At 37.6% G+C, this 27,948-nt stretch overlaps 1 protein-coding gene across 2 annotated transcripts in view; it reads right to left on the bottom strand.

Annotated features, from left to right (window-relative positions):
• KCNH8 (potassium voltage-gated channel subfamily H member 8) overlaps positions 1–27,948 on the bottom strand; it is a 338,959-nt gene that overhangs the window by 10,742 nt on the left and 300,269 nt on the right. For both annotated transcript variants that reach the window (XM_070493015.1, XM_070493014.1), the window contains 4 exons: positions 25,211–25,249; positions 20,492–20,850; positions 18,025–18,131; positions 15,253–15,329 (listed from right to left, as the gene is read on the bottom strand). In XM_070493015.1, the coding sequence (XP_070349116.1) occupies positions 15,253–15,329; positions 18,025–18,131; positions 20,492–20,850; positions 25,211–25,249 (582 nt within the window). The remainder of the gene's footprint in view (positions 1–15,252; positions 15,330–18,024; positions 18,132–20,491; positions 20,851–25,210; positions 25,250–27,948) is intronic.

A 27,948-nucleotide genomic window follows, 5' to 3' on the forward strand; every position in this document is an offset into this window, starting at 1 on the left:
AATTCAACTGATTTTTGTATATTGAATTTTGTATCCTGCAACTTTACTGAATTCACTTATTCATTCTAAAAGTGTTTTGGTGGAGTCTTGAGGGTTTAGGGGTTTTGTGATTGTCAAGGGTGCCCACTTTGTTCTTGGTGGCCACCAATAGTTGAGGGTGTGCCAATACCCATCAGTGTCCCAAAGTGGAAGATCACAATGAGCACTTCGATGCAGGCTGGTTAGAAGCTGGACCCTCAGGTAGCAGCTGGGAAAGTCTGCAGTCAAATCCCTTCCTGGGAGATGGGCATTTTTGTTTGGTCCCTCTGTGCTGAGCCCGAGTATACAATCACAGGGGTGGTCTTGCGCCCATATAAAAACTGCGTCTTTGTTTGCTATGGTCCTATGGGAATTGGGAATGCAAGCCCCTTTGGCTTTTAGAGCTACGTGTTTTGGGGGCCCATTCCTCAGGTAGAAGCCTTAAAAGTTGGGGGACTAGATGTGCCCTCCAAATCCTTCAGTCCTCAGGAAGAAGCTGGGAGGTGGGGGTTCACTCTTAAATGTATGGCACTGTGCCAGGGGTGTGTAAGGTAAAAATATGTTTCAGCCTTTTCTACCCATTTCCAGGTGTCCTGTGGCTATTTTCTCATTTGCCTGATGCATAGGAGTCCCTCAGTCAGTTTCCGTGTTTCTCTCCGAGGGAACTCTTCTGTGCGTAGGTGTACATTCAGCGTGACTGTTGGAGGAGGGAAATTCAGGAGCTTCCTAGGTTGCCAGCTTGGAGCATTTGCCATCTATTTTATGTGTTTCAATCCACTGTATATCTTATCCTTACTGAAGCTCAAATTATCCTATCTTTGGTCAGGGGGACACTCTTCATACTGGCTCCTCAGTTCTTTCGACATTATCGTAGCAGTGTTTGACAGCTTTCTTGCTGTCTGGTGTACTAAGGTTCTCCAGACTCACCATGGGTATTTCATGCCCCAGAAGTGGAAACAGCCATTTATCCAAGAAACTCCAGTTTCTTTTAGTAGGAAATTATATTTTGAGACCATAATCGAGACACAGAGATGTTCACTGTTATTGGGCTGGCCATTGTTTTTACTCCTTTTCTTTTGAAAGAGCTTGGAGATATATGCATATATACGATACTACAGAAGTTCATACTGGTATTTCTATTTCCATTTCAGGACTACAGTGTTTCTACTTAACATTTTCTATATTATATTTGTATCTCCTTTTTCTACACTGTGAATCCTGGTTATTGAGGTACAGAGGATTATAGAATTAGGATATCCCATAATTACTCATTTGCTTTATCTCCCACTACACATAAAAGTTTCAGTATATCAATACCAGTACTACCATTATAAGTTATGATTATTGAAAGCAGTTAAGAAATTTTTGGGAGCGTATTCTATTCTTATTCTCTCTTCTTCCCTTTTTTAACGGGTCTGCTATATTTACACTGTCAGAGCTTATGGCCTTTGACAACTTATACTCTCTCTCCCTTAACTTTGATTTAGACTTGGTGCTATCAATAAGCACATATTTAATGCTGATGAACTTGACTGATGACAATGTCTTTCAAGTCATCTTGGTTTTCTGAGGCTTGTTCTTTAGTACAGTCTTCAGAAAATGTATATGGGAACAATATTCCCGGAGTTCTTTCACTTTGATAGCAGTTTTTACTTGATGTTCTTTTTCACCATATATAAAACCCTTAGTTTACATTTTCTTTTATTAAGAATCTTATATATTTTGTATGTTACTCCATCTTCTTGCATAAAATGTCGTTATCTTAAAAGTCTAATGACAGTCTAGATTTTTTTCTTGCAAGTCCTTTGTAAGATCTTTTTTGGCTAGATACCCAAAGACTTTTTTCTCTTACTTTAAAGTCCAGTAATTTCACTACAATATATAATTTCAATATGTAGTTTCATTTAAAAAAAATTTCAGGAGATTTTTATTGGATTATCATTCTTAGCGTTTGTTTGGTTTTCTAAATTTGGCTTTTTTCTTTAGACTTGTATTTTTTGTATGTTAGATCTTCTTTGCTTATCTCTAATGTTTGACACTTTTCCTAAAATCCTTTTTTTAAATTTCTTTCTTCATTTAGATTAGATGCTTTAGATTTTCCTTCTTTTTCACCACCTATTTTGATGTTCTTTGCTTATTTGCTCTTGTGCAGCTTCTCATTTAGTCAATTTCTAAAATGATCTTTTTCTTCTAAATTTTTCTTAAATTTTTTTCTCTAACTCCTGAGTTCTATCATTCATGAAATAAGAAAAGAGGGCTTTAAAGGATATAAAATGTTAAATTTCTTCAAAGCACAACATCTGAAATATGGAAAAATTATTTGCTTAATATGGATGATAGTTATTTGGACATCTGTTATTATTTCAATTTCTATATGTTTAAAATAGCTCCTGATTAAAAAAGAAAAGCAAAATATTCAGTATGCACACTAGAATCTCTCTTTCCTTTTTTTTGGGAGGAAGATTGGCCCTGAGCTAACATCTGTTGCCAATCTTCCTCTGTTTGCTTGGGGAACATTGTTGCTGAGCTAACATCTATGCCAGTCTTCCTCTGCTTTACGTGGGATGCCACCATAGCATGGCTTGATGAGCAGTGCTAGCTATGTGCCCTGGATCCCAACTTGTGAATCTCAGGCGGCCAAAGCTGAGAACCAGAACTTAATCACTACACCACTAGGCTGGCCCCTAGAATCCCATTTTTATAATATGTCTATGCACCTTTAATTTTTAAAAAATACCCCCATGACATTTTACGTGAAAAGAAAGAACTAATTTTCATCAGCTGTCTCTCCTTTGTTTCTGGTTGTTGTAAACATCAATGACCTATTTTTAACTACTGCAAATCAATGTCCAAAAACACACTGAAAGGGTAGGTTCCTATGTGAATTAGTGCAGAGACTCCTTAAAGCAATTGAGCAATGAAGACTCCAGTGAGAAACACTGACCCAATAAGGTCTAGCAGAAAACCATCATGGAACCATGGTACCTAAAGCTTGTTTCAGGTCTCCAGGAAGAGCTCTCTTTTAACCATTGGCACACACCTTCCCCAACTCAAGCTTCTTTGATAATGGAGTTTTAAACAGAAATGCATTTCCCTAACAGATGCTTTAATAAATGCTGTTTGAACAGAAATCCCTTCATCTCTAAAGCTGAGGAGATTCAGTTTAGAAAGTGAGCTTGCAGATCATCAATTGAAGGCAACACAGGGCTGTAGTAACAGTACCTTGTTACATTATCAGATTTGAATAAAAAATACATTTAAAAAATCAGTAAATTACCAGTGGATCCTCCTCTTTGTCTCTCCTTACTGTTTATCATTTTATTTGCTTTGAAATGTACTCCCTCCCATTTCTAAAATTTGAAACTGCTAACATGTGAAATAGTCATCAATGGGAAACATATATTTCCCCTTGAATAAGCATACAGTATATTTTATCAGGCTTTTTTGAAAGCCCTTTCTAAAATTATCTTACCCTAAAATTATCTGTCCATGAATAAATCAAGTCTTTAATTTAAATATATATATATATATATATATATATATATATATATATATATATATGGTTAATTTAAGGAACCAAAGATTCACATCTTGATGTGGGCTTCTGATATTTCAGAAGAAAATCTTTTCAATACAGACTAAGGATGATCTTCTTTGAAAGATAACCCAATAAAAAGAAAACCTACTGAACTGGGATTCAAGCCTTGTTTCTAGGCCTTTCTCTCTCACTTTCTGCCTATGTGATCATCTCTGTGCCTTAGTTTACTCATCTGTGATGGGGCATCTCACATGCCAGGACTTCTATTGTCTCTTAAAACTCAAAATTGAGATTCCATTTTTCTCTTCTTTTCAATGTTTAAATGCCTGATGGTTAAAATAGATATAATGCACAATCCAAGCATCTTTTATTCATTCACCAATCATAAATATGTGTCTACTATGTGCCAATCATATAGCAAAGAAAAAAGATAAAAACAGATAAGGATTATTGTCCTCCTAGAACTGCCATTCTAATGGGGGAAGAAAGACGATGAAAAAATGTAGATAAATAAACTATGTAGGATAATAGAGATTTGATAGAGCTATGAGGGAAAACAAATTTGGAAATAAATTTGGAAAGAGGGAGCTGCTATTTTAAAAAGGTTGGTGAAGGAAGACCTCACCGAGAAGTTGACATTTGAACGTCGACTTGAAAGAGAGAAGAGAGCTGACCACGCAGATATTTTGTGGAAGTGCTTTCTGAGCAGAGGGAACAAATACAAGAGCTTGAGGTACTTTCATAAGCTAAAACATTTTCATAGACGATAACCTCTGTTCTGGAAAGATCCTCTGTAGGGCACTGGGGCCAGTTGTGCTTGCGTTTGAGAAACTGGGTCAAGAGGAGGGGGCAGAGGCAAAGGAAGTTGATGATGATGATGAAGAGTCTGGATTTTGGGTCACATGATAAAGTTTCAAGGAAGAGAGAACATTTATAGAAGAGAAAATATGCCACAGAATGGGAAAGAAGAAAGCTATTAGTGATCTTCAAAATTTAAAGTATTTTTATTAAAAAAAGAACATTTGTGCAGCTTTTTCTATGTAACTCAAGAGAGATAGAAGTAGGAAAAATGATTAACAGACTTTACAGAGGGGAATACCAGCCAAATATAAAGAAGAGGGCTCTATTAGCTAAAGTAATTGAGAAATGAGGTGGGCCATTATTTGTCATAGTGGACTGCCATCAGAAGCATTTGGAGAATTTTTTAAAATATAGATGCCCAGTGCCAACTCTAGAGGTTCTGAGATTCAATTAGTTTATGATTGGCCACAGGAATAGTTATTTTAAAAATATTTATTCATTATTTTATATATTAATTTATAAAAAGTATTTATAGTTATGCGAAAAAATATTCCCAGAGAATCTGAAAGCACAACCAGGGTTTGGGAACCTTTGGTGTAGATTTCTGTGGGGCATGGTGAGCTGCTTACTTCAGAAAATATTCAGGCAAAATAACTTTTTCCCAGCAACCTTAAAAAGAAAATTCCTGCATTAGGGTGAAAGGTCAGAATAGGTTGCCTTTAAGATAGTTCTCAACTTTCAGATTTCATGATTCTACCACATTATGAAACTACAGTACTATCAAGCTGAGGTTGCTTAATTATTTCTTTCAGAACAATTCTTTTACTCATTATTTAAACAATTGATTATTTCAAATTCTATTCTAGACGTGGTTATCTAAGCACAAAAGGAAATTTGACTAATTTAGTACTGATTTATGTGCATTGTGTTTATTTCTAACTGTGCATAAGTGAATGGGAAGTGTTGGTCTTCATTTCTCTAGGTGCCTGATTGTTCTCTAATAAAAAGAACGAAAAAAATCCAAGCCTTCACGAGTTCATGTATATTTATTTTCTAGTCCTGAACACGAGTTACTTGAGATACACAGCATTCTTTGTGGCACTTTCAGTAAAATTTCAATACTTTTAAAGAAATGATAATAATAACTTTGAGGCAATTCACAGAGTTTTTGAAGATATAATCCAAGTTCTCAAGAGCCTGTGCTCTATGTGGGGAAGGAAGAAATGTACACATGAAAATAATATGGAACTACATAAAAGCAAATACTGAAGGGCAAGGTTGAAAGCAGGTGTTGAAGTTCAAAGAAGGAACTTGGGAATTGTCATCTATCAGGGAGGAATCAAGGAAATTCATAGGGGATTGGAGGCGGAATCAATGCTAAAGGAATTTGAGCCCTTTTGAAAGATATATGGTGCTCTCATTTTTTTGTTTTGTTTTATTTTTTTTAGTAAGATTAGCTCTGAGCTAACATCTGCTGCCAATCCTCCTCTTTTTGCTGAAGAAGACTGGCCCTGAGCTAAGATCCATGCCCATCTTCCTCTACTTTATATGTGGGACGCCTGCCACAGCATGGCGTGCCAAATGGTGCCATGTCTGCACCTGGATCCGAACCAGCGGACCCCAGGCCACCAAATTGGAACGTGTGCACTTAACTGCTGCGCCACTGGGTTGGCCTAGTGTTCTCATTTTTAAAATTGGGAAATACATGTACCAGGGAGAGGATAAGAAAGAAAATGGCCTCTGTAATCCCTTCCAACTCTAAGATCCTATAAAAAAAATCCAACATTATTTGTGGTTGTTGAACTGGATCAATTATTGAACTTAATTTTCCTATTAATAAATGGAAAATGGCAGAGATGTATGTTCTTTTAATAACACATCAACTTGAAAATTTGGGATATGGGAACACCCATGTCCATTTTTTAAAAATAACCAATTATTCTGAAACTATCAGTTAGTAGTCAGTTAATAACTAGCTACCACCAAACTGGCTAATTACTGGTAATGAGTAACTAATAACTAATTGTTTAAATTTCATTTGAATTTTTCCATACTTGGTTAGATATATAGTAACTCATTTTACTGAACTATTTCCCATTTGTATCTCTGGAATAGAGCCACTTTCCAACCAAATCTACTCCTTAGAGGCTGATTTGCATGGACTCCATCATCAGGCTCATTGGCTCTTTGGCTTCTGGCTGGGTTTGGCCATTGCAGAACACGAGCAGATCAGAGGGAGGTAAGAACAGGACGTCGGGGTTTGTGTTCCTCTGTCTGTTTCCCTTCAGGGTTGAGGTGAGCGGAGGTTCAGAGAAGGTCCCAACAAAGGATTATAGCTCCTGTCAGGTGGCCTTTTCCACTCAGCTTTCTCTGACTCAAGATTCTATAACCACTCTCTACTTCGGCCCCTTCAGAACTAGGAGTTGTGGTGAACTTCTGTCATTATTAGCACCAGGGTGGGAGGGGCTGTTCTAGCCTTTGTGGTTTCCCTATACCATACCAACTCCTTTGTAAAGACTCCTTTTATTCAACTCTGTTCATATTGCCCATTTGGAATGTGGCATTGGTCTCCACTTGGGACCTTACTTAGTTTCTCTAATCAAAGATGAGAAAAGACCTATATACAGGTAATTTCAGGGAAAGAGGATAAAACAGCTAATCTCCAGAAGTTACACGCATTTTAAGTCCACATTTCATAAGATAAACTTTTGAGTGGCATACATTTTTTTTTTCTTTTGAGAGATTCTTACCCTTTTTAAGGGTTTTATTTATTTATTTACTTTTTAGCAAATCTCTCATGAGAGCTACAAATCTGCCTATGCATGGAGGCTTGAAAAGTGGAAAATAACCAAAAGGAGTTGTACAAATCATTAATTAGGTAGACATAATCCAGTTAAGAAACCTATGTTCACAAAATTTAGCATTAACATCAATAATACATACATATGTATTAAGATAAAAAAAGAAGAATGGTTTTGATAGCAGTTAAATATATTTTGTTTTTTTCCCCTACTTTTATTTTTTTAGGAAGATTAGTCCTAAGCTAACTGCTGCCAATCCTCCTCTTTTTGCTGAGGAAGACTGGCCCTGAGCTAAGATCCGTGCCCATCTTCCTCTACTTTATATGTGGGACGCCTACCACAGCATGGCATGCCAAACGGTGCCATGTCCGCACCCGGGATCTGAACGGCGAACCCCGGGCCGCCGAAATGGAATGTGTGCACTTAACCACTGCGCCACCAGGCTGGCCCCTAAGTTTCGTTTTTATATGCCAAAAAGTGAATGTACAGTCTTTGTTTATATTTTGCTTGTGAGAATTGATGCTCAAGAGCTATAAATGATCATGATGATGAAGAAAAGAGACTGCACAGTCAGATGTTGGGATGGTCTGGCAATTCTATCAGTGTGTTTCAGTTGAACTAATTGTCAACGGAAAGATATAATGACAATGCTGATTCAGAGGACCAGGGAATGAACTTTACCGTAAGGTATTATTGTAGGTTTCCTTACGTGAATTATTGATAGAACCTTGAGTTTTCATAGCCATGTAGAAAAGCAGTAAAGCAACTTTTAATTTAAAAACAACCTATTATTACTATTCAATTTCTTTGACTCAAGGAGACTTCGCTGATCTGATCTAGTGAGACAAATTTAAAACTTATCTGCTAGCTTTGTCAAGTATAACCTAGACAACAACTGAGATTCTCTGTTTTCCAGCAGAAGGCATTTCGTTATCTGTATCTGTTTACCTGGGTATTGTACGATGCATTTAGTTGAGGATATTTTGACATTCAATTGGAGCACAACGAAAGGAGACAAAGATTCCCTATTAACTTTTGAATGCTGTGCTAGCTATTAGTAGTGTTTGTCTGTATCTAGCTTTCCATTTCTTCTGAGGTACACAGAAGATTATACTTTCTTGCCTCTTGAAATTAATTGTACCTAGGAAATTAGTTCTGGTTAATGGTATTTGAACAGAAATTATTTATATATTTTTTGAGCCAAATTATTCCCTGTGACTCCCCTCCCAACTCATTCTATGAGACCAATATTATCCTGATACCAAAGTCAGACAAAAATATCACAAGAAAAAAAAAAAAACTACAGACCAATAACTCTTACGAATATAGATACAAAAATCTTCAACAAAATACTAGTAAATTGAATCCAGAAGTGTTTAAAAAGAATTACACACCATGACCAGTGGGATTTATCTCAGGAATGCAAGGTTAGCTTGCCATCCTAAGATCAATTAGTGTAATACACCATATCAATAGACTATACTACACCCCCATACTATCATCTCAATAAATGCACAAACAAGCATTCAACAAAATGTAACAGTCCTTCACAATAAAAACACTCAACAAACCAGTACTATACGAGAACTTCCTCAACATGATAAAGGGAATTTATGAAAAAACTACAGTTAACATCATACTCAGTGGTGAAAGACTGAAAAACCCCCTCCCCCAAGGGGAGGGAGAAGACAAGGATGTCTCTTTCTATTTCTATTCAACATTGTACTGGAAGTTTCAGCCAGAGCAATTGGGCAAAAAAAAAAAAAAAAAAAAAGGTGATAAAAGGCAATGAAATTGGAAAGGAAGAAATAAAATTATATTTTTAGATGACATAATTTTCTATGTAAAAATCCAAAAAATCCACCCCAAAATTATTAGAGCTACTAAACAAGTTCAGCAAAGTTTCAGGATACAAGATGATCATGCAAAAATCAGTTGTATTTCTGTACACTAACAATGAACAATCCAAAAATAAATTAATAACACATTTCCATTTGTGATAGTATCAAAAATAGTGGGACACTTAGGAATAAATTTAACCAAGGTAGCACAAAACTTGTACACTGAAAACTACAGAATATTGTTGAAAGAAATTAAAGAAGATCTAAACAGAATGAAAAAATATCCCGTATTCACTAATAAGAAGACTTAATATTGTTAAGATGACAATCCCTCCTAAATTGATCTGTAGAGTCAACACATTCCCTATTAGAATGCAAGTGACTTCTTTGTAGAAATCAACAAGCTGACTCTATAATCCACATGGAATTTCAAGGGACTCAAATAGTCTAAACAATCTTGAAAGAGAAGAACAAAGTTAGAGGACCTACAGTTCCCCAATTAAAACTTAAAGCTATAGTAACCAAGACAGCATGGTACTAGGATATGGGTAGACATATAGAGTGACAGAATAAAACTGCGAGTCAGGAAACAATTCCTCACCTTAATGGTCAGTTGAGTTTTGACAAAAGCGTCAAGCCCATTCAATGGGGAAAGCATAGTGTTTTTGGCAAATGGTGATGTGACAGCTAAATATCCACATGAAAAAATTAAATAAAATTGGACCCATACCTCTCACCATATACAAAAATTAACTCTAAATGAATCAAAGACCTAAATGTAAGAGCTCAAACTATAATACTCAGAAAAAAACACAGGAATAAATTTTATTTTATTATTTTATTTTATTTTTTTTAGGAAGATTAGCTCTGAGCTAATTGCTGTCAATCCTCCTCTTTTTCCTGAGGTAGACTGGCCCTGAGCCAACATCCATGCCCATCCTCCTCTACTTTTTTATATGTGGGATGCCTACCACAGCATGATGTGCCAAGCGTTGCCATATCTGCATCCGGGATCTGAATGGGTGAACCCTGGGATGCCGAAGTGGAATGTGCGAACCCAACCTCTGCGCCACCGGGCCGGCCTCAGGAATAAATTTTTATGACCTTGGGATAGGCAATGTTTCTTATATGTGACCTCAAAATCACAAAGAACAAAAGAAAAAATAGATAAACTGGATTTCACAAAAATTAGTACCTTTGTGCTTCAAAGAAAACCATCAAGAAAATGAAAGGGTAACTCAAAGAATGGGAGAAGAAAATTACAAATTATGGCTTGTATCTAGAATATACAAAGAACTCTTCCAACTCAAGAATAAAGAGACAACTCAATTTTAAAATGGGTAAAGGATCTGAATAGGCAATTCTCCAAAGATATACAAGTTGCCAATAAACACATGAAAAGATGTTCAATATTATTAGCTATCAGGGAAACGCAAATGAAAACCACAATGAAATACCATTTCACATACGCTAGTAGGGTTATAATCAAGAAGTCAGATAATAACAAATATAAATTGTTAGAGAAGAAGAGAGCTTGGAACATTCGTGTACTGCTTCTAGGGATGTAAGATGCTGCTGCTGCTTTGGGAAACAGTCTGGCATTTCCTCAAATGTGTAAACATACAGTTACCATATGATCCAGCAATTCCACTTAATTACTTAAGATAAATTAAAACATGTGTCCACACAAAAATGTGTATCAATGTTTTATAAATGTTCATAGCAGCATTATTCACATTAGCCAAAAAATGGTAACAACTCAAATGTCCATCAACTAATGAATGGATAAACAACTTGTGTTATATCCATACAGTGGAATATGAATTGGCAATGAAAAAGAATCAAGTACTAGCATGCCACAACATAGATGAACCTTGATGACACTAGGCTAAGTGAAAAAAGCCAGTCACAAAAGGATCGTATTGTATGATTCTATTTTATGAAATGTCCAGAATAGGCAACTCTATAGGCACAGAATGTATATTAATGGTTGCCTGGGGCTGCGCAAGGCAGGCTACAGGCATTAGGGGTGATGGCCATGTGGTGCAGAATTCCTTTGTGAGGTAATGGAATGTTCTAAAGTTGATTCTGGTGATGGATGAACAACTCTACAAATATACTAGAGCCTTCAAATTGTACACTTTAAATAGATGAATTATATGATATGTTAATTATATCTCAATAAAATTTTTTAAAAAAGGTGTTAATTATTAGTATGAGAAAGACTTCTCTCTTAAAAAAGTCAATCTAAGTTTTTTCTACAAAGTTCATTTTTTGTTTAGGCTTGTTACACTTTCATCCTCCTTAATATATTTAAGACACAAGGTGGATTAAAATGGCCTAATATTAACTGGCTCTTCTATGTATATACAAAATAAAATGCTAAAAAATTGGCAATCAGAGCATTTGAGTCAAAGTGCACTTTGGTGAGCAAGGCTGTTTTAACAAGTCACCTGCATTCTCTCATTTTGAAAACAAAGATTTAACTATGACTATCTTTTTGTTAAGCTTGGTAGGTTTTTTTTCTGCGTAGTTTTATCAACATTTTGCCATGTATGTGTTTAGTGTAATATCAGGTTAAACTGGCATTGTTAAACTGGCTTGCTGGATCCTCTTGCCCTTAAATCTATAAGCCTTATGTCATTAATACAGTAACACTATTGCATCAAACTACTTAGCTAAAATAAGATGCATTGAAATATACACAATTTACCTTATCATTTTCTATTCTAATTTTATATTGAGAATCTTCATAGTAAAAGGAAAGTCTCAGGTGAAGGTAGTCATTTTCATGATTAAGTATGTTTCCCTTAACTCATTCGTTTTCATTTCATTCCATAAACATTGACTAATTCTTTTCTCCCATTACTCTGCTCTGGGTACGGTTAGGTGGGGGTTGTGGGGGTAACTTGAGAGTCACCTTTTGTTGAACAGAAGCATAACCTTCTATGAGGAGGGAATGAGCATTGATCACTTATTAAGAGAAGACGTCATGCTTGGGGCTTTACATACGGTATGAAGTCCTCACAACAATGCTCTATTACAGATTTTTATTATTAACATTTGATAGAGGAAAACTCTGAACTTAGGGAAGGAGAACACTTTGCTGAAGTCACAGTTAACTTTATAAATGGGGATCTAAATGTCTGTCTCTCTCTAAAGCTGATTCTCTTTCTCTACTAGAGTGTTTTATGCCCTATGCCTGCTGTGGCAGAACGTGCAGCCTCCCTTCGTAGGCTTTGCTGCAATGTCTTTCTGGGTCAACCAGATTTCAGAAGTGAGAAAACCCTCTAACCTTTACCTACAAACCTTTTCAGAAATGGAGCGTTTGACTCACACAGCCCGTGGCCCCCACAGTGACGTTTTGTTGTTATTTTTAAACAATTTTCTTAGAATTACACTCTTTCTTTCCCTGCTGTAAAGCAGTGGCAGTGTTTTCAAAAGCTTTCTAATATTAGCAGCTGCCCTACATCTTTTAAACTCTCGTGCCTATTCTGTGAATGTAGGTTATTACCAGTATTACTCCTTTTATGATTTTTGTTCTGTATTTAGCCAGCTGATTACAAAATCTACATATCAATGAACAGTTTCTTTATGTTTTAAATGTTTGAACAAATAGAATGGGGATTTGGCAATGCTCTCAAGCTTCACATAATGCTCAACATTTCTCGTATATTGGGGATTGCCCTCTTGATTGCAGAATTATTATGATGCAGTACATCCCACATTTATTATCAATTCTTCTCTTGCTTAATCCTAACCAAAAATAGAATAAACAAAGGACACAGCAATCAAATTATCATACACACAAGTAGCAGGAACCGGGTGAAATGGAAAAATTAGGCTTGGACTTTAGAAGACAGATTTCTATGGCTGTATAAACAGCATTACTTTGTAGGAGACACAAGACGAAAACAAGTAGGAGGTTAGAAGGGGGATAATTTTACAGTTTGAAGCCAATTTGTATTTTCATTCGGCCTGTCTCAGTGTATTTTAATGCGCTACCCAAAGGATCAAGACTGTGTATAAATTAAATTCTGTGTAAAGGACAAGATTTTTGTACTGAAGCTTCAACCATGAAGAAATCTGATATTTGCCTATAAGGAAAAGCTAATTCTTTAGGGAAGGATAATTGGACCATTGATATTTTATCTTGCCCTTTTTACTTCAATATATGACAAGATAAAAAGATTTATGTCATCTCACTAGAAAAGCAATCATGAATACAGAATCACACTGGGAAATATTTTGTTTTTCAGGTGGTTATCGGTTTTAACACGTCTATCACTGGCTCACATTGTCAAAGGAAAATCATACAGTGTGTGGATTTACAGCTGTAACTTGGAAAAATTATCTACCTACCAAAAGGTAAAGATATAAACATATTTTTTCTTCGGGAATAATCATTAATGCTAGTGTTTGAGCTAAGATATTGATCAGTCAGTTCTTAAAACCGTTAAATGATCTCAAATGTGAGAGAAAAGAATTCACATGGTCTTAATGTGTGGTTTTAGCTGAGAACGATATCTGAAAAGAAATTGTTCCATAGGAGGTTAATGTCCAGTTCTCCAACAGGGTGTTGAGTTTATTTTGTTTTGTTTTTTTTTGGTGTATTTTTAACAAGAGGCTATTTGGGTGATCCAGTGGATAGCCAAGTCCTTGTGATTTAAGGATTTTCAACCCAGTTAGTTTTTCTGTTCCTATCTTGTTTGTCTGCCCTTTGGCCCTCTTCTTGTTAGCAACAATCTCACTTCCAGAGCATAGGCGCAGAAGGAGAGATGACAGGAAAACATACATCTTCACTAAGCTGAAGAAACACACGTTTAAGAAAGACCTCTGGACTTTATGACAAGCTACTCAGTCTTCCATTATTACAGATAACTGGAAACTGATTATGATTATATGTATTTAATTTTTCTCAAATCTCATCAGTATCATCAGTTTGGTTACATTTTCCACCAAGATCTCACCAGATAATCTAAAACGTTAGTCCTAGAAGGGGATTTTATTACACTGTCTGTGCCTGCCCGCACGTTTGCCCCAGGTCTACCCTGAAGGTCACCAAAGACAGGTCCAGGTCTTCTTTCATATTCCTCTCTGAGGAAAGTTCCCAGCATCCTCTACAGCTAGGCCTGCATGAAGAGCTAGGGAGTTCACCCCTCAGGAACTGTCCACAGCTCCACTTTTCCTCGCCTGGTGGTGGAACAATTGTGAGCTGCCCTACACATTCTCTCAGTGTCCGCAGCAGGACTGAAGCCCCAGTTGCCCACAGAGTGAATTATCTCATTAACACTCCCTTATTGTTTTGCTTTCTTTTCTGTCTTACTTTTCTACTTCTTCATCTTGCTTCCTAGACAACCTCCCAAATAAACTATTTGCATCTAAATTGTTGTCTCAAAATCCATTTTTTTAATTTAATTAAATATATTCAAAAATTACCTTCTCTATTTACATGAAACGTCCAGCAAAGGCAAATTTACAGAAACAGAAAGTAGATATGTGGTTGCCTGGGATGCAGGGACGGGGATTAACTGTAAATGGGTATGGGAGATCTTGTTGGGGGAGGTAAAAATATTCTAAAACTGATTGATGGTGATGGTTGAGCTACTCAATAAAGTTACTGAAAATCTTTGAACTGTTTACTTGAAATGGGTGAATTTTATGTTATGTAAAATACACCTCAATAAAGTTGTTTAAAAAATTACCTTATTTTACATGGATAGATAGTAAGACCCAGAGAGGTAAAGTGTTCAACGTTGCACAGCAAGTATGTGTCAGAGAAAGGAGTAGAGTTTCAGGCCATTTGATTCCTCTGATTCATTACTTTTGATTCATCTGTGGACTAATTATCTTGTTTTAACTCATTTAAAAATTAAAGTACATGAAAAAAGTGAAAAAGCACCAATTAAACCAAATATCAATATAATGGCCCTCATTATAATGATTATCATTTATTTAGTGCTTACTTTATGCTAAATGATTTACCTAGGTTATCTCATTTAATTTCACAACAGGCCATCAAGGAGGCATGATTACTCTCCCCTTCTTACATGGGGAGAGAGAGAGCTTGAGAGAAGGTAAGTGATAATCAACAGTCACATGACTCATATGAGCTTAGTGGGAATTCATCCATGGTGATCTGACATGACAGCACATGCTTGGAATTCCTCTGTTATACTGCTTTGTCTGGTAACTAGGATTTAGACCTCCTCTTACTGCTCCAGCATGACTGAAGAAAGAGAAAGCTCCGTACCTCACTGTTGAGCTTGTTTATCTGCTGCTTGGTCTCCTCTGCTTTGATGAAGAGCACAGCAGCTCCAATCTCTGGGTCTGAAAAGTGACACACACACAGAATAAGACCTTTAAGAACAAAACTTGTACTGAGTATTCAGGCAATTGGAATAAGGAAGGAAGCCCAAGCTACTACCTTTCACCCTTCCTGAGGTCTGTGCTCTATAAGGTCTATCTCCCTGAGATTGGACAAGCTTCTCCTGCTCCTGATATGCTCTTTGGAACCAGGCACACATCATGGTGGTGACCTGACCACACTGATTTGAAGGCAAATCTCCCTTCTCTAAACACAAGCACCATGTTCCAAGATAGTGCGTTTTCTCTTCTTTGACCATTCTTTAAAAATATACCAGAGCCAGTACCCAAGCCATGGAAAAGGAATGTTCTTTTCCTCCTCTCTTTCTTTTCCAAATATTGATTCCTGTGCCATCAGAGCATTTTCCTCCCACCTCTATTTCAGGTGCTAATCTCCACTGCAGGTTTTCTGTCTCCATTTGTGTTGCTCTAAAACGTAATTTCTCCCATTTCCTGGTTCTTTCATCTCCATTTTTTCTCTACCTTACTCTTACAAATACATTTATTTCTGTCAAGGACAAAAGTACAGATGAGTCACTGCTAGCTGGAGTAGACAGGTTTTGCTAGAACTCATTTATATATTCATATATATGTATTATATATATATATATATATATTTCATGATGTGACCGTCCTAATATTCTAATTCTGGTAAATTATGGGTAGAAAACTTGTTTGTGGGAGGAAAAAAGTCACTCAAAACAATCCTCAGTAGCAAGGTAGTAAGAGCTCAGTTTGAAGAGAGATTTTGCAAAGTTAATGCATTCATACAACAAATGATTAGAGATCCTATACAATAGGCTAAGCCTCCTTTAGAGGAGACAGTGATGAATAAAGAAAATATGATGGACACTCATAGAGCATAGAGTCTAACAGGGAAAAGAGAAATTTAAAAAGTAATTATGCAATAGGTTTGGATTTCATACCAAGGACAATAGGAAGCCATCAGGGTTTTAAGCATAAGAGTAGAGTAAGAAGAATAAACGTGTATTTTTAATAAAGTTCACTCTGTATGGAGAACAGTGTGAGACCAGAGAAGAGACTTTGGTAGGAATGCAGACAAAAGATGGATGTGGCAAGGAATAGGCTGGTGGTAGTGAGGATAGAAGGTCTTAGACAGAACTGAGATATTTAGGAGGTAGAGTCAAGAGAATTTGTTGCTTGAATGGATGAGTATAGGGATAGATGTTGGGAAAAAGGAGAAGAGGAAGCTAAGAGGATGGTGAGACCAGAAATAGGTAGACGGACATGGTGCGGTTCTATGGGTCTCCAGGTCCAGGTGAGCCAACAAAGGAAATTTCCAATTGGGACCCATCACCGACTTTCATAGCAAATACTCACACCAGCTTGACTATAACTATGATTTGTGTTCCTTACCCCAAGCAGAGTAATATTAGCACATGTAAGTTAATTGAATGAATGAATTAGGACTGCAGACTACCTGCACTCCTTCTCTTTCTGCCTTCCCTCCCACTGTGTCCCCATCAAGGAGTCTTCCATTCCCCCAGAAGATGACGAGTGCTAGGACGAAAGATGGTTGATTGAGATGGAATACTGGTATTCCAAATGGAGACACACTTCCAGAACTGTACCTTCAAAGTCTTTCTTGGGCTTGACTTTGTCTATGAAGAGATTCTGACAAGCGTGTCAGATCTCAGAGCTGGGTGTAAAGAGGAGATAGTTGGCAGGGGATTGCTGGCCTTGCTTCTGGTAGTTTGCTGGTAATTGTTTTGTATTTCCTATGCCTATTTAACACTTGTTCATTATTCTTTCTTTATAAGCTACAGATGTCTCTTCTTTAGAATTTATTTCTGCCCTTCATCATGTTGACAGATTCCTTTTTTTTTTGTTTTAAAGATTTTATTTTTTCCTTTTTCTCCCCAAAGTCCCCCTGGTACATAGTTGTATATTCTTCGTTGTGGGTCCTTCTAGTTGTGGCATGTGGGACGCTGCCTCAGTGTGGTTTGATGAGCAGTGCCATGTCCGCGCCCAGGATTCGAACCGACGAAACACTGGGCCGCCTGCAGCGGAGCGCGCGAACTTAACCACTCGGCCACAGGGCCAGCCCCCAGATTTCTTTTTATGGGCAATGAAATCAAGAATGAAAGGCAGAGAGAGGAGCGTGGGCTGAGTCTGGGGGTGCTTTTACATTAATTCACCAGCTAAAGGGTAGTGCTTCATATAGTTCTCCATCGCGTCCAACATTATTACACTCTTCTGAAGTTGTTCATCCTCTGACAAAATGAACATACATAATCTCTTGCCAAATAACTTGGTTAAATATAACCGATGTTCCTACAGTGCACAACCGACACAGCATTTCCTCTGAGTAATGTTGGTTTTGTGTATTAGTCTGCACTTACAATAGGAAAACATTATTACTCTCTGATGAGCAGCAGAAGTTTGAGTGTCCTGACATACCGTTTACCTGGGCTGGTAAGTGGCAGGGCATCCAGCCTGGATGGAGGAACAATTACAAATGAGATCTTAATAGCCTGGACATGGCACTGACTCAAGTCCAATTATTCCATAGTGTTGGTAAAGTTCTATCGCATGGAGAATGTTCCAAGAACGGGAAGGCAAAAAAAGTGCCTATGCCAAACATTACAAGTTTAAAAGAAATCTCGCCTCTTGAGAGGAGACTAAATATAGAGCTTACCTCCGAGAGGAGGAGAAATTCTGGCCTCCGGCCTGATTCGTTCAGAGCCGAAGTCAAAAGTCTGACTTTCTTCACTACTGTTTCCGTCTTCAATTCCGTCAACAATCCTGTTTAAAATAAAGGAAATTGGTGACTTGTACATTTATATTTATGAGTTCCAGTATTTCTAAAAGCCTTAAAAAACTGTGTTAAATTTCTGAAATTCTAGACACTCTAGAGCTATGCTATCCAATATGGTAGCCACCAACCTTGTACAGCTATTGAGCACCTGAAATGTGGCTAGTGCATATTGAGATGTGCTGGAAGTATGAAATGCACACTGGATTTTGAAGCGTTCAATAAAAAAAAAAGAAATTATTTCACTAGTAATTTTTATATTTACATTTGAAATGATAATATTTGGGGCAAATTGAGTTAAAATATATTATTAAAATTAATTTCACTTTTTTTTTTACTTTTTAAAAATGTGACTACTAGAAAATTTTAAATTACATATGTGACTCACAATTTTAGCTCACGTTAGATTTCTATTGGACAGGAATGCTATAGAATTTAGAATCATATATTCTCAGACTCAAAACCTTAAGAGACAGAAGTTCTCTTATCTAAATTTGTATTAAATCACTGCTCTACCCAGATTGAAAAATTTTACCCTAATGATTACAGCGTCACAGAAAATAACTCTGGTGCCTTTCACTGTGGACTTGGACAAAACTGAAGTGACAGTTGAAGAATCATATTTAAATTGCTGTTAGGACTTTAGCTAGTCTTCTTTCCTCGGTAAATAATATGTAACTCACTTATTATTAAAAAAATATAAGTCTATTGTGGAAAATGTAGACATAAACATATCAAAAATCAGAAAATAAAAATCTCCTGTAAGCCACCACTACTGTTAACATTTCTCTCTCTCTCTCTTTTTTCTATGTATATAAAAAACTGTGTTCTTTTTATAAGTATAGGATCAATTGTACATAAATCTTTTTTTCCATCTCTGATACATTTTCCCTCTATTTACAATTTATTATTTTTAATTTTACCAAAAATTTAGGAAGGAGAAGAGTTAAGCAATGTTTTCAAATTACCACTTCCAACTGAATTCCTAACATTTGAATGTCCACCTACTTTTCACTAAGCCTGTTTTGCTTATTTTTTCTTAATATTCTCTCTGAATGGATAAATTGTGTTCTTCAAATGAATAATCAAATATATTGTATATCACAAGGATCACTTGCCTTACAAGTAGAAAAACAGAATTTGGATCCAGATTTCAGAACTTCATCTATGAGATTTTGGACAAAATACTTAACCTTCAAGTTTCACTTCTTAGATCTTTATAGTAAAGATAATATGAACTACTTTATAGAATTTCTGAGAGGACTAAATGCAATAGTGAATGTAAAATTACCTAACAGAGTACATGGAACGTAGGAAACATTCAATATGTTTTTTTCTTGCTTCTATTTATTATTCCTCATCTGTCGGTTGTCCTATTATGGTGGCTGCATGTTGCTGTGATGGTGAAAGCTATGTCACCGGTGTTTCAAATACAGCAGGGTCATCCATGGGGGACAGGTTTCAGTGGAACTTCCAGATTAAGACAGACTAGGAAGAAGGACCTGGTCACCCACTTCTGACAAAACTGGCCATGGAAACCTTATGAACAACAGTGGAGCATTGTCTGATATAGCATCAGAAGGTGAGAGGATGGTGCAAAAACACTGGGCAGGGTTCCGCTCTCTCGTACCCAGGGTCGCTAGGAGTCAGAATCGACTGGACAGTACTAATAGCAAAAAGTTATTACACAGCTGCATTGTGATTTTTACAATTGCTTAGTGCACCATCCTGTTCCCTTCATATTTTCTGAGTCAGGGTTTTTCACCCTCTCTATCACTTTTAGTAGATCCTAAAGTAAATTTTTTTTTAGATTAAAAATAGAGCCATGGCATGTTACCTACTGAAGAGGTCAGAACTAAAACTAAGCTTCAGTCATCCACAATAATGAAGCAACTAGCATGAAAAATGAAAATCAGCACTTCATTCCCTCCTTAATTTCAGCTCATTGCTTCATAAAACTTTGGGTAAGGTGAGATATGAGGGGATAACGTCAATGGGCTTTGTTCCATCTCTTTTATTTTCATTATAAATTTATAAATGATAAAATTACAATGTAGAAATATACATTTATAATATTAAGTAGAGCTAAATGGATGAAGGGAGTAGAAAAGGAATTCTGAATATTTAATGGACTGTTTTGAGAATACGACTAAACTATTTATTCTCCTGCTGCGCACACCTCCACATAGAGGCAGAAATTGCACACAAAATTCAGGAAAGCTGAAGATCCCAGGCTAGGAAGCTGTGCAGTCGAAAGGCCCAGAAGGCTGAATAATTTACTAGCCAGATTCTTGTCTGAATAAAAGGCAGCCATTTTCACCTGGGAAAGAATTATATGATGTGCTCTTACCTTGGACTGAGGTCTGGGGGTCCAGCACTATTCAAAGTCGAAAGCTGCAGTTTCAAGTTCTTCTCTTTCCTTTTACCCTGGTTAGGGGGGTCAGTTTCCTGTTTGGTTTTTGGAGAATTTGAACTGGAGACTCTGATAGGTGAGTGAAACGGCACTGTTCCTGAAGCCAGCTGCTTCAGGCTTAAGCCTAGATAGCTTTTATTGCTTCCAACCTTCTTGTTGCGTGAAGAGGAGGATCCCCTGGTGTAGATGGGAGAGAGGGAGGCTGTCTCCTCTTCCTCCCCCTCCTCCTCCTCTTCCTCATCTTCCACAATGGATGGGAGTCTCTTGTTGATGCTGCCATTTCCCTTGGGCTCTGACTAAATCAGTGGATAACATAGATTAGTGCAGATTGCAAAGACTTCTTGAGAGGTATAACACTTACGCTGGAGGTCCCATCTGAACAAAGTAAAAGTCTTAGCGACTTTCTTCTCATTAAAACCAAAGACTTGTGGATTTTGCTATTATTTATTAGGGTTTTAAAAGTCTCCGCATTTCTGATCTTCCCCAGGCTTACCTGCTCTGCTTTCCCGAGGTTATCCCATCAACCTTCTCTTGGCCTTTTAAACTCTGCGTGAAAGGTGCATTTTACAAGGTTTTCTTCTAGATTTTAATCAGCCTGCCACTTGTAATAGTATATGATGGCATACTCTTAGGAATAAAGACATTATCAATTTTACTGGAAGATCTTGGGCCTTGTTATTTTAAAGTTATAGGGTTTTCAGTGGACCTTTATGTGGAGATCAACCAGTAAAATTATATTATCCTTGAGAGTAAAAATCTTTCCTATTTTGGATCACAGAGATGGAAGAAGATCAGAAGTGTCCTCAGTTACTCTGTTTCCTGTTCTCCTTATTCTTGTGAGTTAGTTGGCAGGAAATGGAGCAAACGATTTGATCTGCTCCCCTTGAAGAGCCTTGGGAAAGGAAGGAGAAAGTCTTGCCAAACCCCATCCTTGGACTCTTGGCTGAAGTCATTCAACCTTATAGGCTAAGAAGAAGCAAGCAAGAGGACAGGCAAGGACAACAGAGGTAATGATGGAGAGGTGGGCCGAGAGAACACCAAACAGCTAAGCTAGTGGCCCTCAGCAGAGTCACTATACGAATACGTGTTTTTTGCTCTGCCCCAGGCATGGCTTCCCTGCTCCAAAAGGTCGATTCATTTTTCTGTCCCTCAGTTTCTTTTGAGGATATAATCAATTATACCTGCTCATCATAATTTCTAAGAAAAATAAGACAACAAACTGAAAAGATCTAAGAGTACTATTTAAATCTCATGATCTGTTGTGGTTATTACCTCATCTTAATAAACAGTTGGTTCTTTAGTATATGTGGATTTTACTATAACAGTTACAATGATAGATATAAAAAATGTACTTGAACTTGTGGTGGCTCATTCAGTTTAGTCTATAGCTGCGAAGTGAAATGGTTGGGTTACTCATGAAGTTATTTGTATTTTAATCTTTTTTTTTTTTTTAAGATTGGCACCTGGGGTAACAACTGTTGTCAATCTTTTTTTTTTTTTCTGCTTTATCTCCCCAACCCCCCCTGTACACAGCTGTATATCTTAGTTGTATGTCCTTTTAGTTGTAGGATGTGGGCGCCGTCTCAACATGGCCTGACAAGCGGTGCCATGTCTGCGCCCAGGATCCGAACCCTGGGCCGCGGCAGCGGAGCGCGCAAACTTAACCACTCGGCCACGGAGCCGGCCCTGTATTTTAATCTTAATGGCTCAAAATTTCTTGAGGCAATGGCATTATGAGACTTTCCAACTAGATATGATTCTTTTAATTAATGGTGATGCCATTAGTCTTTATTGGGATAGTCATGGTCTTGCTTTTATTTGTTGTTTGTTTTACACAACATTTTACAATGCTATGCTTTTAACAAAAGTTGGACCTACGAGAAATTTCAGGGAAACTTTTGTATACCAGTATCGTAGAATGGAAAAGTTAGCTCACTCAGTAAAGATGCAACAGGGCAAACTTATCAAAGCAATGAACAACAATGAGTACATTCTCGAATTGGACTTGTGTTTACATTTGCATTGGCAGTTTAATCATTCCTTTGTTTCAAGGAGCTTCCATTGGCCCTGACAGAATCCTCCAACTAATAACCTATGGTGTTTGTATCTCTACGAGTTTGTTTAAATTTCGTATTTCCATTTTGTCATGGAGACTTGGTACCTTAGACAAGTTGCTTAGATACTGACTCTTGTGATCAAGACAGCCAATATTACTTAAGCCAAGAATAAGTTACCCCTCCTACCATCATTACAGACAGGACTCAAATTTATTTCATTATTAAACACCCAGCCCCACATGCAGCTTCTAGGCAGGAGTATCAGTTGCTTTCCTCAGGCCAGCTAGACAGAAACACCTACTTCCCTTGTGTAGCTGGATTCACCTGCGTATACACTGCTGTAAAGTTCAACCACACATCTCTTCCTTCTCTTCTATCTGCCCCTTCATCCTCTCTTGACAAATGCTTCCATGAGGGCAATGAGGTTTTTATAACCATAGTGAAAGAAATCTCTAATTTAGCTCAAGACAATTTGCTGGGATAGTCATGTCAAACTCATAAATGCTCAGATTCAATCAAACCCCTCTTGACTAAAGGGGAAGCAGAACAAAATCTAGTAGTTGAATGCATGGATTTTTGGTCACACAGTCCCAGAAGTCCTGTGATTTACTACTTATAGCCTTGGTGAAGTAATACAACTGTTTAAACCTTGGTTTCCTCAGCAGAAAATTCGGAATAGTGTGAGGAAAAAATTAAACATTAGATAATGGAAGTACAGCAGCCAAAAGCACAGAAAATGCTTAATAACTGCTTCCCCTTGTGATGATGATCATGAAGAAAATGGAAACATTTACATGAGGGCAGGTGCTACAGAGAACACTGGTTATGTAGTTTCACATAATCTCCCCTTCTCTCTTAGTTAAGAGAACTCTTAGCAACGACACACCCCGCTCAAAGATCACCTTTTTCAGCTTCTCTTGTTTCTTGGTTTGTCTCATGAGGCTGTTCTGGGATGATGGCATGTAAGTAGACATGTTATAAGGAACTTGTAGGAAGGCTCCTAAAAGAGGGGAGCCTCTATCTCACTCTTTCACATGTCTTTGATTTCTAGTCTGGAATATGGATGAAATGGATGGATCTCCAGCAGTCATCTTAGAGAAGAAGGAGATTTTGAAGAAAGAAGCCATATGTTGAAGATGATGAAGCAGGAAGAAGACAGCGTGGGACCCTATTGACACACTGTTATATTGCCCACTTCTGGACTTCTCCATGAGAGAGAAATGAACATCAATTGTCTGAAAACTCCGGTTATTCTGGTAGTTTTAATATTTCAAATGAACCTCAGCCTAAATTACACATAACATTTTTTTTTTAAGTTAAGGATAGGATATTCTTGGGAGGGATGTTCATTTTCAGCGCACAATAAATTGCTGAGGAATTCAAACTGGAAAATCTGAAAGAAGGCTAAATTTCTCTTCATGGGAAAGAGAACATAGGAAAGGTCTGGGGAAAAGGGGTACAATAGTGAGGGAAGGCTGGCTGTTGAGAAGAGTTGAAACATAATGACCATTTTGCTAGTTCCTGAGGAGGGATTTTGTAGAGATGAGAGAGAGAAGACAACTAGGGTCAGAGAGAAACTTAGTTGAAAGCACTGAGATGTTTTAGGAGCTCTTAAGAAGTTTCTCAATGGTATTAAAAGTAAACCCTGGGGCCGGCCGGTGGCACAGCGGTAAAGTTCACATGTTCCATTTCAGTGGCCCGTGGTTCACCAGTTCAGATCCTGGGTGTGGACATGGCACCACTTGGCAAGCCATGCTGTGGTAAGCGTCCCACATATAAAGTAGAGGAAGATGGGCACGGATGTTAGCTCAGGGCCAGTCTTCCTCAACAAAAAGAGGAGGATTGGCAGCACGTGTTAGCTCAGGGCTAATCTTCCTCAAAAAAAAGAAAAAAAAGAAGGTTTGCTCCGTCCATTACCGTCTTCAGTAAATTATCAATGTCTTCATAATGTCATATGTAACTTGATTTATTTGTGTGCCTCTGTATGCATGTGTGTGTGTGTGTGTGTGTGTATGTGTGTGTGAAAGTTGGGTTCTGCCTCAAGAATAGTACAGAGCAAGAAAAGGAGCTGTTTATAGGATTCCTGTCACAGGATTATTGGTAATAAAAATCTAGATAATAAATAAACAAATCACTGTTTCTTTGGGAAAGTTTTCTGTGAAATTGGAAGCTACTTAAATATTTGGACTGTCTTAAGAGCTCAAGTGAAACTACTCCCAGAATATCTCTAAACCATGTTTTTTACATTAAGGATAATTATGTTGTACCATCCACTGGATATTTACAAGAAAACTATTTGACTGCTGATTTCAAACACAATGAAAGGACTTCTAAAATCAATACCTCAAGACTTTGCTACTTTTGGCAGGTTTTGGTGACAAACTACTTCTCAGCACTAACAATAAAACCTTTAAATAGATATATGAGCTTCAATTCTTCTCTATTGCCAAACTCAAGAAAGTCTGTCACCACATGGCTCGTTGGGAAGTGTATTAGGGAAAGTCAAAAGCAAATACATAAAACTCTCAAGGGAGAGACACATTTAATGGAAGTCCTACAGATTTTAGATAAACATTTCACTCTTTGACAAAAGCCATACCTGTGAGATGGTAGATTTGTTCGACAATCTTGATATCACCTGAAAGAACAAACAAACAAGCGGAAGTTGTAACAATCATTTAAACCTTCCCGGATGGTTTGAGACTGGGTGCAAGGTGGGAGGCAGGGGAAAGAGATGGAAGTTCAGAGGATGGGGGACAACCGATCCACCTGTGTAGACCAGAGAACATAGTTCCTGAAAGATGCTGAAAACACCTCCCACACCCCACCCTCCAGGAGCTCTACTGCCCAGTGTGTGTGATAAGAAAAGAGAGCAGCAAACTAAACGTCTAGGACAGGACATCGCATCTAGGAAATAATGATCAAAATAGGGGGCTTATTGGCTATATTTTCCATCTTATTGCTTCATTCACTCTCCTTTTGTTTCTTATTCCCTTACTCTCTAAACTGCCCTTTTGCTAAGTTCTCTCTTCTATGATTTTTTCTCTCTGGCTCTGTGAAAACAGAAACCCATGGAATCTTTTTTCGTTTAATCTCATTTCTTTCTACTTATCCGCCTCCCCTTCTTACTTGAATACGGGCAGAGATGATGGGTCCTTTTCTGTCCCATTTGTTTTACTCACTACGATGTTCCTTGTAGACTAGGATTAAGTTCATGGGGGATCCTAATCCCCTATTTAATTGAAAGTAAGATCCCATTGATTATAAAGAAGAAAAAAAATCCTCCCAATCAAATTGTGACATGCTATCCATTGGGAGACAGATCCTAATTTCAGAGACGCTAAAATGTGAAAAAACAAATGTGTAATGGAGAATCACTTAAACTTGGCTCTCAGGACACATCTTGTATAAAATCAAACTGCGGTACTGTGGAGAAGTGCATTAAAAAACATGCACCTTCCATGATGTGCAAAGCTCTGGAAATTCTGCCATACCCTGGAAACATGCTTCAGGTCTCATCTGCATTGTTTTTTGCTCAAATACACTTCTTTCATTTTCAAGTGGCAAATAGATACTATAAATTAACATAATTTTATTCACACACACACACAAACCTTGCACTTGAAAATGATCTGCCTAGCAAGAGAGACATATTTGGTAATTCTGTCACCCTCCCACTGATTTTTTTTTTTTCCTAGATGGTTAGGGAAATAGATGTTATTATTTATACAAATGCTGGCATCATTATCGCTCTGCAAATATATGTTTCATCAATGTTTAATTTTATCAAAGCAGTCAACCCATTCTGCATCTGCTTAGTTGCCTAAATATGCATTAATCAGAAGCATTGTAGACATAAGTTTTGTAATAATTCCCTAAATGATGACAAATAAAACAGCTGAATAATTAAAAATGTGAAAAATAAAACAAAATTACAGTGTTGTAGCTACTATGGTAGACACAAAAATGTGTTTTACAAACTTTCCGTTGCAGCTTGGATCAAAGAACATCCCAGTAGAATGCAGAAAGCCTGAAGAGCTCCAGGTCAGAGATGGCCTCTGACGGGGGAGGTGGGGTGGGGGAGAAAGGCCCTACTAGTATGAGTTCTGTCAAGTTGCTGAATCCCAAGGCTGTTTTTCTAAATCAGTGCTTCTCAAACTTATCTGTGTACACAGATCACCTGAGGATCTCACTAAAATGCACATTCTGATTCAGAAAGTCTCGGTAGGGCTTGAGACTCTGCATTTCTAATGAGCTCCCAGATAATACTCATGTTGCCGGCCCACAGGGCACACTTTGAGTAGCAAGATCTCCTAACCAATGTCACTGTTATTATCATCCTACCACTTATCAATCCGTTAAGTATTCACTATGTGATCAGCACCCTGACAAATGCTCCCCAGCCACATCCTTTAATTTTCATAGCAATCCTATGCCATAAGTATACATCATATAGCCAACACTACTGTGATAAGCTCTCTGAATAAAACATTTCATTTACATATAGTATTAATTACATGTATTTAAAAAGAGTGCCAGGACATGTTCATTCTGTTGGCTAACACTTCATGCTGATCTAGATTCTGCCAAGGGCAGAGAATATTAGTTTAAGGGAAACTCAGTCTTTTAAAGCTAGAAGTGACCCTAAAGAGTGTTTGCTACAATGGTTTACATGCCTGGCAAATAACAGAATGCTTTGAAGAGCATTCCTAAAACAAATCAGATTCCAGAGGACCAACCCCAGCCAGTCTCTTTCAGTTGGTGGTGGGTGGGGCTCAGGACTCCAGGTCAGGTTTGAAACCACTGAGTTAGTCCAACTCTACAACTAGAAATGTGGAAACTGTGGCCCAAGAAGATGAGATGACTTGCCCAATTAGTTGCACAACCTCTGCCAGAGGCCCTGCATCCTGACTTTCCATGTACCCTACACAGAATCATAAATTTTCTCGGGTACCTCCTCCCTGTAACTTGGGCTGTAAGACTAAATGCCTGATATATTGTGGAATTTAATCTGGCACACAGTTTGATGATTGCCATGAAGCAGACCCAAAAATCTCACGATACTAAGTTGCTGTGGGGGCCTGGAATTGGCCACCCCAAGATATGTCTCTTTGGCATGAGGATTATTTTGGGCTGGTTACCTTTAAAAACTGCAGACATGAGAGAAACTCTGAAAAGTAGAATTTACTTACCCTTTGTTAGGAGACATTTACATTTGTAAAGGAAATCTCCATCTGTAAAAGTGTCCCCCTCTCTGTACCAGGAAGAAGGGGAGATGACTTTATCTCTAGAAACTCTTATCGACAGGGAAGGCAAGGACTTAAGTCTGCATAATAA

The sequence above is a fragment of the Equus asinus genome, chromosome 21, assembly GCF_041296235.1.
Source record: "Equus asinus isolate D_3611 breed Donkey chromosome 21, EquAss-T2T_v2, whole genome shotgun sequence".
Classification (NCBI taxonomy): Eukaryota; Metazoa; Chordata; class Mammalia; order Perissodactyla; family Equidae; genus Equus; species Equus asinus.